Source organism: Astatotilapia calliptera, chromosome 15 (genome assembly GCF_964374335.1).
Source record: "Astatotilapia calliptera chromosome 15, fAstCal68.1, whole genome shotgun sequence".
Classification (NCBI taxonomy): Eukaryota; Metazoa; Chordata; class Actinopteri; order Cichliformes; family Cichlidae; genus Astatotilapia; species Astatotilapia calliptera.
In genome coordinates, this window is record NC_137436.1 from 21,897,881 (window position 1) to 21,914,046 (window position 16,166).

General features: G+C 41.6%; 1 protein-coding gene across 1 annotated transcript; it reads right to left on the bottom strand.

Moving 5' to 3' along the window:
• LOC113006836 (multifunctional protein CAD-like) lies at nucleotides 1-6,839 on the bottom strand. The gene is made up of 14 exons (XM_026143035.2): nucleotides 6,749-6,839; nucleotides 6,057-6,284; nucleotides 5,775-5,965; nucleotides 5,507-5,647; nucleotides 5,328-5,417; nucleotides 4,461-4,599; nucleotides 3,724-3,917; nucleotides 3,546-3,620; nucleotides 3,180-3,392; nucleotides 1,674-1,799; nucleotides 1,432-1,587; nucleotides 1,241-1,342; nucleotides 621-715; nucleotides 1-375 (listed from the first exon to the last, which is right to left on the bottom strand). The coding sequence occupies exons 1-14, from the start codon at nucleotides 6,837-6,839 to the stop codon at nucleotides 276-278; spliced, it is 1,941 nt and encodes a 646-aa protein (XP_025998820.2). The 3' UTR covers nucleotides 1-275.
• Nucleotides 6,840-16,166: the final 9,327 nt, after the last annotated feature.

Sequence of the window (16,166 nt, forward strand, 5' to 3'; positions counted from 1 at the left end):
AAACTAAATACAATGAACAAAGAACACACGACTCCTTCAAAATAAAACAGGAAACACTGAAACTAGACATGACAACACAAGCTTAACAGACCTAACACGTGATGAACGATACAAGAACTCAAACATAGAAACCAAGGAAACAATAATTAATAACTGCCTTTCCTTAACTAAAGCTAAATAGGAATGACACAAACTAATCACATATCTAAAATGAGACAAATACAAAATGAACTCAGAGCGCTGGGTCAGAGACCCAGCCTGTGACACACACTGAGTTATCGGCCCAGTACGGTGGCCAGCAGGGCCATTCGGATGTACATGCCATTCTCTGCTTGACGGAAATATGCCGCCCTCGGGTCTGTGTCCACCTCCACACTGAGAGAGAAATAACAAAGAGAAACAGATCATTAGTCCACTTAATCAACACAATAGCAAATAATGTAAGGTGGGTTAAAATAAAATTCAGTTCAAATTTAAGTTAGTTAAAAGAAATCGTACTGAAATTAGACATTGTACACAAAACGTTACATTTCTGCAGCCCATTTAAGGGCTCAAGCAACATTTAAACAACACAGCTGGAACTGATATTGTTGTCAGACATTTGACTGAGCGCGTCTCACCTGATTTCATTGACTCTGGGCAGCGGGTGCATCACCACCATCTTCTGTTTGGCTCCAGTCATGATGTGAGGAGTGAGGACGAACTGACCAAAACACTGAGAGAAACAACAGAGTCACAGTTAAAGATCAAAAATACTCCGGGATCATCCAGTCACATGAGACCTGAGCTGATTGGTTCTGTCTGCACCTATGAATGCTTAGCTAAAGGGTTCCACTTCCATATTTCCCCACACGCTTACATCTGTAGAGGGGTGAGGGAACGCCTTCTTTCTCGCATATCTTCTTGTTTTCTTAAGACAATTCTATTTAATAGTTTTGCCTCTAGAAATATTTCATTTGGAAAGAACTTTGTGACGAATAACTGAACAAATCAGCTGCTTTCCACTAAAGATGAACTCCAAATGCAGACAAACCCCAGCTTCACCAGATGGAGTCAGTGGAGTTTGCAGTGCAGAATAGTGGATTAGGGAAAATGTCACCATGAGACCAACTGAACGATATCAAAAACGATTACCGGGCCAGCATGAGGCAGGAAGCACCAGGCCTAACTACAGATGTGCTATGAGTATATGCAAGTATCTGTGTCACAAAATAAAACCCGTCGGTGAAATGAAACTTACGGCTTTGTACTCCTCCTCAGATGCAAACCTCTCCTTCTGGATCCTCGTCATGTAGAGGACGTCGGTGTCAGGCAGAGCCTCCTCGATGCTGTCAAACTCCTCCTGCAAACAAACATGTTTTTTAAATTAGCAGTTTTTAGTACATATTTGTGAAAACTCCTCTTTGCTGTGTAACCATGTTTAGTCCTCACCTGTTTGATGCCCTTTGAGGCCACGTAGCTGACGATCTCTGCTGGCATGTGGAGGTTTTTGGGAGCCACGTAACGCAGAGTGATGCGGTACTGGGTCAGCAGTTTGGCGAGGGAATGAACCGTTCGGCCATGTTTCAGATCTCCAACCATCGTTATCTGACAGACGCCACAGTTTTAACATGTTTTCATGTAAAGTTTTATTCTGGCTGAAGATTAAATTAAAAAGGAATCATGTCGCTCACCGTCATGCCGTTGACCGTTCCCAGCTCCTCTCTGATGGTGAAGACGTCCAACAGGGCCTGAGTGGGATGCTCCCCGACACCGTCGCCAGCATTGATCAGCGGCTTACGCCACTGACGGGACGCGCTCTGAGAATTGATTTGATTTTGATTTTATTGATTAGCATTCAAATTCAAATCTCAGTGAAAACAGTGAAAAAAAAACAAAAAACAAACAAACAGTGAAAACAGAACAAAAATCTACCATAAAGAAAGAAAGCATGAGACAAGGCTAATCAAAAGGTATTGGCTGAAGCATTTGCTTATTACGCCAACCCTTTTCACAAAATATCTTTTTGTATGCAGCTCCTGTACACAGGGCTTGAAGAAAATAATAAAACAAAGCAAAAACCAAACAAACAAAAAAAAAAAAACCAAAGAAAAAAAAACTTTCCACCTTAGATAAGTAACTACATCAAAGCAAAAGAATCAAGAGGTTGTTTTTTTTTCTCCTTTTTGCACTTTTCATTCTTGATTTATATATTTTTCTATTACTCTATTTTTAAACATGTTTTTAAACAAGGAAAATGAACTACACCTTTTTAAATCACTGTCATAACTATTCCACAGGTTAACTCCTCTAACAGAAACACATCTCTGCTTTATATTTGTCCTTATCTTGTTTTTTTTTTAAAGAAATCTGTTCCCCTTAAGTCATATTGACTCTCTCTGACTTTGAACAGCTTCTGAGTACTGGGGCAAAGCAAGTTATTTTGTGCTTTATACATTATCTGTGCCATTTTATATTCAACTAAATCATAAAATTTCAGGGTATTCAGATTAATAAACAAAATGTTAGTTGGTTCTATATAGTTTGATTGGTTTATAATTCTTATAGCTTTTTTTTGTAACTTGAAAATATGAAGAGTGTTCGTTTTATATGCATTACCCCATATCTCTAGACAATAAGTCATATATGGAAGCAACAGAGTACAATAAAGTGTGTATAATGATTTTTTGTTCAGGACATGCTTTGTTTTATAGAGAATAGCAATGGTTTTTGACATTTTTGTTTTCACGTGGTTTATATGAGACTTCCAACTCAGCTTATCATCAATTATCACTCCAAGAAATTTATTTTCGTACACTCTTTCAATTTCAATTCCATTAACCCTTATTTTAGATACATTTTTCATTTGTCTAGTGCCAAAAATAATCAATTTTGTTTTCTTTATATTTAATGATAACTTATTTACATCAAACCAGTTTTTTAATATATTTAACTCCTTTTCCGCTGTAGTCAGAAGCTGTTCTAAGTTTTTAGCTGAGCAGTACAGAGTGGTATCATCAGCAAACAATACGAAGGAGGAGTCACGTGCGTAAGATATTAAAAACTCATCTTCAAACTAAACAAGCATCAAAAAACACACAACAGGGTGCTGCTGCAGTTACTTTTATGACCAATTAGTGTTTATTTTCTTTTACGTAAAGAAAACTTTTAATAAAAAAAAGTATCCATCTAAAATCCACCTCTACAGCTCCAGGTGTTGGGTGACGCAGCACGAGGACGTCAGCGTAGCCACTCATGATCTGGACAGAGTCCGCCAGCGATTCTCCCTTCAGCGAGGAGGAAGTGGCCTCGCTGGAATGGACGACGGAGCCGCCCAAACGCTGCATGGCCGCTGCGAAGGAACTGCTGGTGCGAGTGCTGACCTCATAGAATATGGAGGCCATTACTTTACCCTGAACAGGAAGGCATGAGGAATGAGGGATTACTTTAAGGTACCTCATCATTCTATAACTTTGGTCATGTTTGATACGAACATCCACCATTGTAACAGCACATAACTGAAATTAGTGAATAGTGCAGTAACATGAGGCACGTTTAGGAGATACCTTGAGTATTTCCAGGCTTCGTTCCTTCTGAACCATCAAACGTAAAGTGTGAGCAACATTGAACAGGTGTGAGATCTGAAACAAACGAAGGACACAAAAATAAGCTTTTGTTCAGACCCGAGATCTTGTTTTAAACCTGTCAGCATTCCCAGAGTGTGTTTCATCTTCTTCGGCGTACCTGCTCCTTGCTGAACTGTCTGACAGACAAGATGTGCTGTCCCACCAGTGGGTGAAGCAGAGGAGACATCTGCAGGTGTGACACCTGACCAGGAGGCACCTGTCCTGACCCAGACTGTGGGGACAGCAGCCTGGACAGTGGGGGAGGATGGCTGTACCCGTCAACAGCAGCGGCTGGTGGGAGCATGACCATCTCTGTGGGGATAAGAGTCGCAGTGTATCAATGACTGGAACACAGCAAAGGTGTTTCACTGAGAATCAGCAGGAGAACATCAAACAACTTTAATTCAACTTGTTTTTATACGGCAATGAACAGTTTTGACATACTTGATTAATGGACATACCAGCTGAACATGTGAAATGATATGATAACATCTGCTTCATTTTTTAACCCCTCTTTCAACTTATTGATACCTTTTGCCTAAAGAAGGCTTTAAAAATCCCCTGTTAAGGCCAGTGTGGCGAGAATAAGGCACGGCGGGACCACGGAGTATCATTCGGAGCCATCTTTATTTACATCTCACCACTACACACCCAAACCCCTGAGTCCCCGTGTTTTTAACTAGGCGGGCGTGATTAAGGATGCCGTGCAGGTACGTCCGCCCTCCCTGCACGGCACCGCAGACCACGCCCCACCACAGCCAGGCAGGCTGATAATACACTGGTAGAAACATTGGGAGAAACCCTCGAGGTAAAACAAAAAACTGCTGTTCCAAAGCATTCTGGGAGCTGTAATACCTGGTGGCAGGCCGGGATCAGAGGCACGGTGGATGCGGGGCGGCAGCAGGTAGCGGCTTTCTCCACCAATGCGTCGTGGGCTCGCAGCTCGAGTCCGCACTCCATCCCGGGGTGGAGTTGGACGCCGACGCTCAGGAGTCTGATGGAGCAGAATTAATGTAAACAAAACACATGAAGTAATCCCCACATAGAGGAGTTCAAGAAACACTCAAAACAGTTCTAAGTACAGGCTTTAAATGTTTTTGTTTGTAATTAAACTGTTAGCTGTACGTTCACCAAATTCTGTGAACTTTTTAGATGTCATCTACGCTCATAAGAAAGAAGACCGGGGATATAAGCACCGGAAAAGAGCTTCCTCCAAACGGTGGTGCCTAAGACCTCTTTCTTAGAAATAAAGTGAGGAGCTGCTATTCCTCCACATTTCAAAAGGAACAAGTTGATACCTGCTGTTTGCCTCCTACCAGACATTTCAGGCATGGAAGAAACACCAACTTTAATCACTGATCTGAACCTCTCGATTTTGCTTGCTGTGTCTTTTACAGCATTTTAAACTAATTACATCTAAGAAGTTCTTTTATTCAATTTGTTGAATGAAATTCTAGTGTTTTCTTTCAGTTACGTTTACTTAGCATCAACTAGCCGATATCTGCTGCTGTGTGCACGTTCTTCATGGCTATGGCTGCTAAAGAAGTGTGTTAGTGTTGGCAGATAACTTCACTCTCTTCTTAAATCTGGTCAATTTTGGCTCCAAAAATAATCATAGCGGTGGCCAAAACACCAATGTGATGTAATATTATTGTAGAGTCTTTATCTTACAACAGAAAGCATGGAAAGCAGCTGCATTATTACCGCATTCACTTTTATTACCATTGGAGTTTCTTTGACAGGTTCTGGAGGATGGGTGGAAGAAGTGGGCCAAGTCTTCACATCCTCACCGTAACCTGGAGGCACGAGCACCTGAAGGAGACAGGACACGTACTTTATTAGATCAACTACATTTATTCTCTTTGTTTTCTTGTTCAAAAGCAAAATGCACGAATGCTGACCTGGCCGTCGATGTAGGCCACCTCTCCTCGCAGGACCACGCGGCGGACTTTACCTTTCACCTTCATACCTTCGAAAGGAGTCCACTTAGACTTAGTGAACTGCATGGCCTGAGGAATAACCCACTCCTGCTCCAGGTCCACCTGAAAGACACGTAATTGATAAATAATTAGGAACATATTTCATCAGAGTACAGATAGGCTGCTAATTACTGTATCAAAATAATGTCTCCTTAAAATGAATTCCCTTTAATTGTGTTTGTCTGTTTACCTCCACGTAGGTGTTTTCCTGAACGGGCAGGTTGAAGATCCTGCGTGGATTGTCATAAAGACGTCTGGTAATATCATCCAGAGTCAGACGTCCATCACTGACGGCGGTGAGCAGCAGAGGCAGCATTGTTTCCAGACCGGGGTAACCAGGAGGAGGACGCTCACTGTTCTTCTCGTCTACAGAGTGAGGAGCTAGCAAAACAAAACAAAAACCGTACAGTTCAGGAAGGTCGAAGACAAGTCTGTCTGCATGATTGGTGACAGAAAATGAATGCTCTCTGACCGTGGTCTGTAGCAAAGCAGTCGATAATGTCCAGATTTTCCCAGAGTGTCTCCATGTCCTCGCGTGTTCCCAGCATGGGTCGAACCTGCGCTCGACCGTCGCCGATCTGCGCCACATTGTCCTCACATAGGAAGAGGTGGTGAGGGGCGACCTCGCATGTGACCTGGATGCCCTTCTGCTTTGCAGCTCGGATTATCAGGATCTGAAAACCATTAAGAAGTATTAAAACTGTAGGAAAGAATCCAAAAAATTAAGATAAGATGCACTTTAACAGCCGAAGCACCAAACACCAAATAGCACCGAGGCTCCAACTGCTCAACCAGGTTCAAAGGTTCAGCAGCAACCAAGATGGCGGCGCGCAGACGCAGCGGCCCGGAGCTCCTACACTTTTGCACTTTTGGTGGTACTGTGTATTATTTCACACAGTCTGGGGTTACTTCAATACAACAGAGATGATCTACTACAACTAAGCCGTGGAGATCTTCAACTAACATCCGAGTATCTCATCCCCCCGGAGATCGTTAAGCAACCCCCGGGGCTACCCGCAACAGCAAGCCGCAGGAGGAGACGTTGCGAGCGGAGGCAGAAGAGAGGCAAGCGGGGAGGCCTGTGGGCACGGCTAAAGACTAGTCCGTTTAAACCACCACTCCCGATCATATTCCTCTCCAACGCCCGTTCAATCCGTTACAAACTGGATGAAATACGACTGCAGATCGCCACTCGACGGACTTTTAATAACTGTTCGTGCATGATTTTCACTGAAACCTGGCTGGACAGCGCCATTCCCGATGCGGCTATCGATCTAGCAGGCCGCACCGCCTATCGAGCCGACAGGTCTGCGGACTCGGGTAAGAAGACTGGCGGGGGGCTGTGCATCTATATTAACAACCTTTGGTGCACGAACGTCACGGTAACGGAAAAACTGTGCAGTACGGAGGTAGAACTGTTGGTGTTAAAGTGCCGTCCATTCTATCTCCCTCGGGAATTTTCTGCCGTTTACATCTGCGCTGTTTACATTCCACCAGATGCTAATGCTAAGCTAGCGTTAGCACAATTGAGCAGCAGCATCAATAACAGCCTGGTAGCACACCCGGACAGTGTCTTTATTGCGGCTGGGGATTTTAACCACGCGGACCTGAAATCTGTACTTCACAATTTCCACCGTAATGTGAAGTGTGCTACCAGAGGAGATAGAACGTTGGACCAGGTGTACACCAACATGGCGAATGCGTACAGAGCCCAGGCTTATCCCCACCTGGGTCAGACCATCTCTCCCTTCTGCTACACCCAATATACACACAAAAGATCAAGAGCACTGGGATTACAACCAAAACCGTGAGAACATGGCCGCAGGATGCTATTCCGATGCTTCAGGACTGTTTCCACTGCACAGACTGGGATGTATTCAAGGTGCAGGACACTGACAATCCTGTCGCATTGGACAGTTACACCTCCACTGTCTTGGACTACATCTGTTTCTGTGTGGACAATGTAACAACTTGGAAACGATTCCGTGTGTTCCCTAATAATCCACCCTGGATGACACACGGAGTTCAACAACTTATTCGAACAAGGAACAACGCTTTCAAATCCGGGGACCAGGAGGCATACAGTGCTGCCAGGGCCAACCTGAGAAGAGGCATCAAGACTGCCAAGCAGCAGCACAGGAGGCGTATCGAGGCCAGGTTTGAGAACAACACAAACCCAAGGCAGGTCTGGGAGGGCATCAGGGCTATCACGGACTACAAAAGAAGAACACCATCACCCTCAGCCGACAGTTCTACTCTGGCTGAGGATCTAAATCTCTTTTATGCCCGTTTTGACAGGGAGAACACCGACCCTGTCCTGTCCCCTCTCCCCTCAACCGACCCTGCTCCGGTCCTGAGCACTCATGAGCTGAGGCGTGTGTTCCGGAGCATTAACACCAGGAAGGCGGCCGGGCCGGATGGAGTGCTGGGCCGGGTGCTAAAAGACCTGGCGGACGTCTTCACCTCTATATATAACACCTCGTTGTCCTGTTCACTGGTACCATCCTGTTTCAAAGCAGCAACCATCGTTCCCATCCCAAAACAGTCAAATGTCACATGTCTGAACGATTTCAGACCTGTGGCACTCACCCCCATTCCCGCCAAATGCCTGGAGAGACTGGTCATTAAACACATCAGAGCTGCTTTTCCACCATCCCTGGACTCGCACCAGTTTGCATACAGGGAGAACCGGTCAACCGAGGATGCGATCGCCACAGTGCTGCACACATTACTGAAGCACTTGGAACACAGGAATACCTATGCACAGCTCATCTTTGTAGACTACAGCTCGGCTTTTAATACCATCCGGCCATACAAACTACGTCCCAAACTCCACCAACTGGGACTTAACTCCTCTCTGTGCAACTGGATTGTGGACTTCCTCACTAACCGTAGACAGAGTGTCAGAGTGGGTAAGAACACCTCTTCCACCCTTGTGGTCAACACCGGTGCCCCTCAGGGGTGTGTTCTGAGCCCTCTGCTATACACTCTCTTCACCCATGACTGTATTTCCTCCTGCGCGTCCAATCTCATTGTTAAGTTTGCAGATGACACTACAGTGCTCGGACTTATATCCAACAATGATGAGACAAACTATAGGACAGAGGTGCAACAACTAGAGTCATGGTGCCACGACAATAACTTGGTCTTAAACACCAAAAAGACCAAGGAGATCATTGTAGATTTCCGGAAGAGGGGTCATAACAACCATCTGCCTCTCTTCATTGGCAGTGAGGCGGTGGAGAGGGTGAGCAGTTTTAAATTCTTGGGGGTAACTGTGACCGAGGACCTGTCCTGGGGCAACCATATCACCTCAGTTGTACGGAAGGCCCAACAGCGCCTCTACTACCTGAGGAGACTGCGGAGCGCACACATTCCCAGATCTCTGATGTTGAACTTCTACAACTGTGCCATCAGCAGCGTTCTGACGTATGGATTTCTAGTGTGGTTCCCCAGCTGCACCAAGGCCGATCAGCAAGCACTCCAGCGGGTGGTGAAGGAAGCTGGCAGAATTATTGGAACAAGTCTGCCAGAGATCAGTAATATCTTCCCCACTCGCTGTCTGAGGAGGGTGCACAGTATCCTGCGGGACCAACATCACCCTGCGCGCCACCTTTTCCATCTGCTGCCCTCAGGGAGAAGGTACAGGTCTATACAGGCCAGAACATCCAGACTGGCCAACAGCCTGTATCCACAGGCTGTGAGGCTCCTGAACTCTCTGCCCCCCTCTCACGGACAATAACCATATCCAACTTCTTAATAGCAAAGAACTGGTCTGCATTGGTGCATCATATCTTTATTCTCTTCCCCCTCCTGCCCCCCCTCTTTCTTAAATAGATAACTATCATATCTGATATCATATCTCACAGTACAATAATATTGAATGGGTTGCATTGTTGTATTTTGTCATGTTTCTCAGGTCTTTGTCTGAATTTCTACGAACATTATTGCTAAGGATTGTCTTATTGCATTGGAGTCACACTGGGTTAAATATGTACACTTGGGTTTTAAGGGGTATTTATTATTTTCTTCTTTTTTTTGGGTTGTATGGAAGCCCCAAACGCAATTTCATTGTTCTTGACAATGACAATAAATAAATAAATACTAAATACTCAACCAGACCACCGACAGGTCTCGCACGCCACAGCCGCTCTATCACATGACGCATGCTGCTCCGACGTGCTAAGGTTATGAGCTGAGTTACGCCATGTCGCAAGTTTTGTTAAATGATTTTGTGATATTTAATGGATCTGATTACATTTTTTATTTCTCTTCGATATCCGATCCAGTAATTTAGGTCAGTGTCGGACCGATGCGTAATATCGGATCGGTCCATCTCTAATTCGTGGTAATCAGTGAAATTCGTATTGCAGACAACTTGGTGTGGTCCACCAAACTCCAGTAACTGGAGCAATCTGCTAGCAACCAAAGCGAGCACAAGAAGGTTTTCGGTGCAGTGCTATGTTTGTGACCAGTTTCACCTAGCAACATCCAAGTGGTTAAGGAACCCACATTTGTCACTAACAACTGGAGGTTGCCAGGGGATCACCAACCGGTCTCTAGTGTGATTGCGGTGTCAGTGATTAAACATCGGCAACAAAAAGTGAAATAACATCCCACAGACAGCCTGTCAAGTGCTGACTTCCCTGTGCCAAATATTTTGTTGTTTTAATTTACCGTATTCAATTTAAAATATTACTCCTTACTTTCAAAACTATTAATAAATTAGCGCCAAGTTATCTTAGTGAACTTCTCAAACCACATACTCCTGCTAGAACACTCAGATCTGCCACTCAACTACTTCTGACCCAACCCAGATCTCGACTGAAGTCCCGGGGTGACCGTGCGTTTGCTCTGGCTGCCCCGGGACTGTGGAATACCCTTCCTCTCGACCTCCGCGCATCTGACTCCATTGCACTGTTCAAATCACGATTAAAAACCCACTTATTCAATCTTGCCTTTCCCTCTAGTTAATATTTCTTTTATGATTTTATATCATGCACTTCTATGCTCATTTAAATTCTTGTTTGCTCTGTACCTGTTGCTTTCCTATGTATTAGTGACAGTTATCTGTTTGCATATTTAGTACTTGCTTTGGTCCTATTTCTATTATCCTCCTCCTATACTCTATTTTACTTGTTAAGCACCTTGGCATACCCTTGGTTTTTAAGTGTGCTTTATAAATAAAGTTTATTATTATTATTATTAATTTATTTATCACAATTATTATTTATTTGTTAGTGATATTAAAGTGATTTATGTCTATATACTCCCGAAGGAAAAACAAATCACTATAAAGATATAAATGTAAAAAACAATATACATGTATATTTGTATATGTATATACCAAGATACCAAGTTATATACCAAACATTTTTGCTACTCCAAACAAAGTAAATTTGAACAAAAAGTCCTAATTAAATAGAAGTAATTAGAAACCTGAGATAAAGTTTAAAGTATAGATTTGACTTTAGGTCAGTATAAGTTTAAGTGGGGCGTGTAGGAGTGAAAGTTCTCCATGTACTGTATGTGTAAATCTATAAGGCCGATAGGTGATGTAACAGCCCAGCTAGCATTTCTCCAGCAGCTACACTCATCCACTTACCCGCTCATTTCACACAGCAGCGTCCTCCCTCTCCTCACCCTTCCCTCGGTCACCACGCCTGTGTTTTCTGGCTGGCCAATGCACTGACCTACTTTTGCTGTTGTCGTTTCACATACGCACAGTCACATATACGCTCTTCTTGCTGCCACATACCTTGCTGTTTCTCGTCCGTTAGAAATGAAATCACTGGAACTCAAGAATAAATTTAAACACCAGGCTGCGCAAAAGGTTAAAAGAGAAGAATCTTAATTTATTTATTTTCTTTTGATTTTTGTCCAATTTCAATATTATAGAAAAATGCCACAGGTGGATAAAAAGCCAATGCAGGAAAAAAGAGGATCATGAATTTACTTTCACAGTTTAATCTATAACCATTTACTTAAATTTAACTGGCTGTTGTTTTGTTTTTTTTGTTTTGTTTTTAAAAAAAACAATCTTTTTTTTTTTTTTATAAATAAGCAGTGTTAAAAAGTATAAATAAATCAATTTGATTGCAAAAAAGCAACACCATGGTAAAATGCATTACAAATATATTAACACTGAAACCAAAGGTCAGAGCTGAAAGCATGATTCAGATTCGATTTAAGCTAATTTTATTTTAATCTGCATTAATTGAAAATTACAAAAATGTCAAATGTCGTATTTACTTTTTTTTTTTATATTCTTTATTTCTACAATATTACCTCACAAAGATGATTACAGGCATTAATTAACACAGTTTACAAGAGAAAAACGAAACAAAACGAGAAGGAAGAAAGACAGTGAGAAAGAAAGAGAAAAAAAAAAGGAAAAAAATTATATATACGGTATATAAAATAAAAGGAGAAAGCTCTGTCGGGAGTAAGCAAATTAACTAAATTGGTGGTTTCAAGCTTTAAAGAGAAAATTCGGTTTATAGGTATTAACGTATTGGACCCACTTATCCCAACACAGATGGAACCAGGCCATCCTGTCATTAACATGAGCTGTTACTTCCTCCATCCTATATATCTCTAACGTAATTTCCCACCATAATGACAAAGTCGGTATGTCTTGCGAGGACCATTTCTTTGTTATACATTTCTTACTTGCAACCAATAAAGCTCTTAACAGACATATGTCATTTTTGGACCAGTTCTGCGGTATACAGCCAAAAAAAATTGTCTTCATATCCTGAGGGAATGTACAGTTAAAAATGCCTTGTAATATACCATGAATGTCTTTCCAGTAAGTCCGTAGCACAGGACAGTCCCACATAATATGGGTGTGATGGGCTCCTTGGTATCCACAGTTTCTCCAGCACACGGGAGGATTCCCATCATAGTGAGCCTTTTGACATGGAGTGATAAAGAACCTTATCAGAGTTTTCCATCCGAACTCCCTCCAGCTTTTGGAGGAAGTACTCCTCCATTGCCATTCCCACATCTGAGTCCATTCTTCCCTAGAAATACACATCCCTCCCTCCTTTTCCCATAACATCTTCACATAACTGTCATCGAAGACCCCTCCACAAATGTCGTATTTACAAGGGCTTAAATAGCAACAGCATTTTTTTTAACTGAGGGAGGAAAAACATTAAAAATATAATAATCACAAGGTCTAAAATCACCTTAAAAGTTGTAAATGCCAGCATTGAATGTAGATGTATGTATTGATGTATGTTTCTTTGGCATCAACAGCAATAAAGCAGAGGTACGAGATGCTTTACAAAATGTACAAAATAGTTTAAATAGCAACATTCAAATAACTTGTTTAACACTTTCTATCCTAACTCTTTCATACAACTTTATCACAAATAAAAAATAAACAAAACTTAGTCTACTTTATTTATTCAATAATGCTGCTATCAATAAAATGTGATTTGTGCTTTAAATATATCACCAGCCTTCCAACAGTCTAATTTGTGCTCCGTTAAAGATCATGTGTTTCTCCTTCATTGCAATCTACGTTACTCTGCTGGATCTCCTGTGTAATGTGTCTGAGCACATTGTGTTGGGTCCAACCAGCTTTCTGTTTGTTTCTTTGTCTCTATTGCTGTCAGTCACAACCAACGGTTCGAGTCACTCATTATTGTGTAATAACTGCATATTTAGCCTACAGGGACAATTATAGTTTTCTCTTCTGCTTCTGGAGGGGTGCTGATAATTGCTTGTACATCATGGGTGATTTTGTTTAAAGAATGTCTGTGTTCTAGGTGTGAGAGATACACATATTGACGGGGCCGGGTTATGTTAAAAAGTATAAATTGTTATACTTTGTTCATTGGTTCAAAGGTACCCCACACTTCTTTTTTGTTTGCTTGTTTGTTCTGGTGTATTTTTCATTTGAACTGTTATTCTGCCAGAGTACTCATATTTACAAGATGGCATTGAACGCCCCATTGGTGTGTCAGGAAAACTCTTTTGTACGTATGTTCCCTGAAGGGGATTGGAGTCGTTCTTTTTCCACCGCAGCAAAGGGCTAGGAGTTGGAGAGGAGCTGCTGTATGTTTTTGTTATGATCTGATTGTGAAATAAAGCATATGCAGTGAGAAAGCAACTCCAGGAGTCATCCCTGCCTTAAAGCTGCAACATAGGGCTGCCACAAACGATTATTTTGATAGTCGACTAGTCACCGATTATTTTTGCGATTAGTCGACTAATCAAATCCATTGGACATAAAACGTACAGCTTATTGCACCAGCAGCATCTGCTCTTATATAACTATCATTAGCTTACAGCTTTAAGTGTTTAAGGTGCTAACTAAAAAGACAAGATGACAGTTTATTAAATTTTAATGAAATCTGCAGATTGTTTCGGTGGAGTTTAATAAACTCCTTGCCATCTAAAATATAACAGGACACCGGAGTAAATTCTCGAGCATCTCACACTTCTGATAATCAGCTGTCTGCTTGACGTTTATTCAGCTGTGTAAAAACTATAACTTTAATCTCAGCCAAACCGATTTACTCAGGAACAAATAAAATACTAAAAAAAAAGCCAAACAATAACATTTTTCAGTTATCTAAGTGACTCATATATCATGTTTAACCTGAGTAGCGAAAGACGGCAGTGGGTTTGTAAACGATTTGCCGGGAGTCCGCTGTTCTCACGGCTCTAGTGACCTTGCCCCCGGCTAGCTATCGAGCTAGTGGGTAACAGATGTCTCCGAAAACGTTGGCGCGCTTTTGAAAATATGTGGTGTCTTGATAAACTGAGCACATATTTGAGGCTTACACAGCTACATTCTCGCCTGAAAATATGTTAAACATTTATTTTGTGACCCAGAAAGAATAATAAGAGTAATATTAAAACTAACTAGCTGCCGCCATTGTTGGAAACTGAGCAGGGCTGCGCTATGAATTCTGGGACACAGCTTCTTCTTCTTCGGGGTTTAAGGGCAGCTGGCATCCTTGTACATGCAGTGCTGCCATCTTCTGTTTCAGTCCGTTATTACACTCTTAAATCCTACTACTCATTCCTGCGTCTTTTGAGATCTTACAAAGCTTCAAACGATACGTCGACTATTAAATTAGTCGTCGACGATTTTAATAGTCGACGTAATCGTGACTAGTCGACTAATCGTGGCAGCCCTAGTGTGTTCTCATATGTATCTGTCCGTGGTTAACTTTATTTATTAACAAGACATTATTCAGGTGAAATAATGACACTCAGACAAGTTCTGTTAAAATAGCAACGTGCACGGGTGAGCGGCTCTCAGGAGACACTCACACCGAGTGCAGGCGATAGCTCTTTATTTATAAGACACATCGCGTATGCAAATACCTTCATATTCCTTTAATACATGTTCTTGCGAATAACTTCCTGTGACTGAGTGTGTGCACGTGTGTGTGTGGGGTCATATGAGTGTAGTCTAATTTCTGGAACTGCTGTTAGAGATTTAATCTCTTGTGGTTAGGTCGCTGTCTCTGGCCTTCATCAACATACAGAGTTAAAATGTCAGTGTGCACAAAAGTGAAAAAGCACAGCATATTTGTGAAATATATGAACACATCAATATGAGCTTATAGTAAACAGTAGTAAATAAACTTATATATGTTAAAAATCTCATGACAGTATCCATTAATCCATCAGTAATTGATTTTTTTTCTTCTCTTGTCATAATCTTTAAAAAAAAAAATGCCAATACTTTTTGCTGCCATGTACACATTTAAAAAAAGTCTGCATTTTAAAAAGAGATGATAATGATAATAATAATAATAATAATAATAACAACAACAATAATAATGACATCTTCTTAAAGTTTTTTAAAGCTCTTCATGACATCTTTAAACTTTTATATTCACAACGAGGTAAATGTTGACCACTGACATCAACAGAAAGTTAGGCTAGTAATACTATGGCTGACACAAAGTTCATCCTTATTGATTACATTACTAAACATGGTGATATAGTAATGCCTTATTACTAAAGTGTTCTAAAGTTTTCCTTATATACTTGGCCATATTGATTAGTTTAGGACAATGTACTTCAAGTACAATGTAATTTAAATGTAACTTTTGCCAAGCAGAAACAGTGAATTGATTAATTTTTAACATGTCAGGTTGTCAATGGAAAATTGTATTTAGTAGTCAGTATAATCTTTTAGTGATATAAGTTTGCATATGGTAGAATACTGCATGTAGTTATTTGTATTAGGAAATATTCAACCATGTATACTTAGAGGCATATAATCAATTGTGTGTGATCTCTAGCAGGCTGCAGGCTTGGCGTGCACCCCAGGAATGCACCCCCACATCCTGGGAGCATGGGAGAGGTCGTACCTTGTTTTATTGTTTTATGGCAGGATTAACGTAGCTATGTCTGTTTTAGTTTAAGTGCTTCTTTACATATAGATGAACTGCTGGACTTCCTCACCATGTTATTTAGGGTGAGGGGGAGACTACCCTTTCCTGACCAAGGATGTACCTTTTGTGCTTTTATGACCCTTTGATCAGCAGGACACACGCACACACACACACACACACACACACACTGAAGTATAAATAAAGACCGGGGC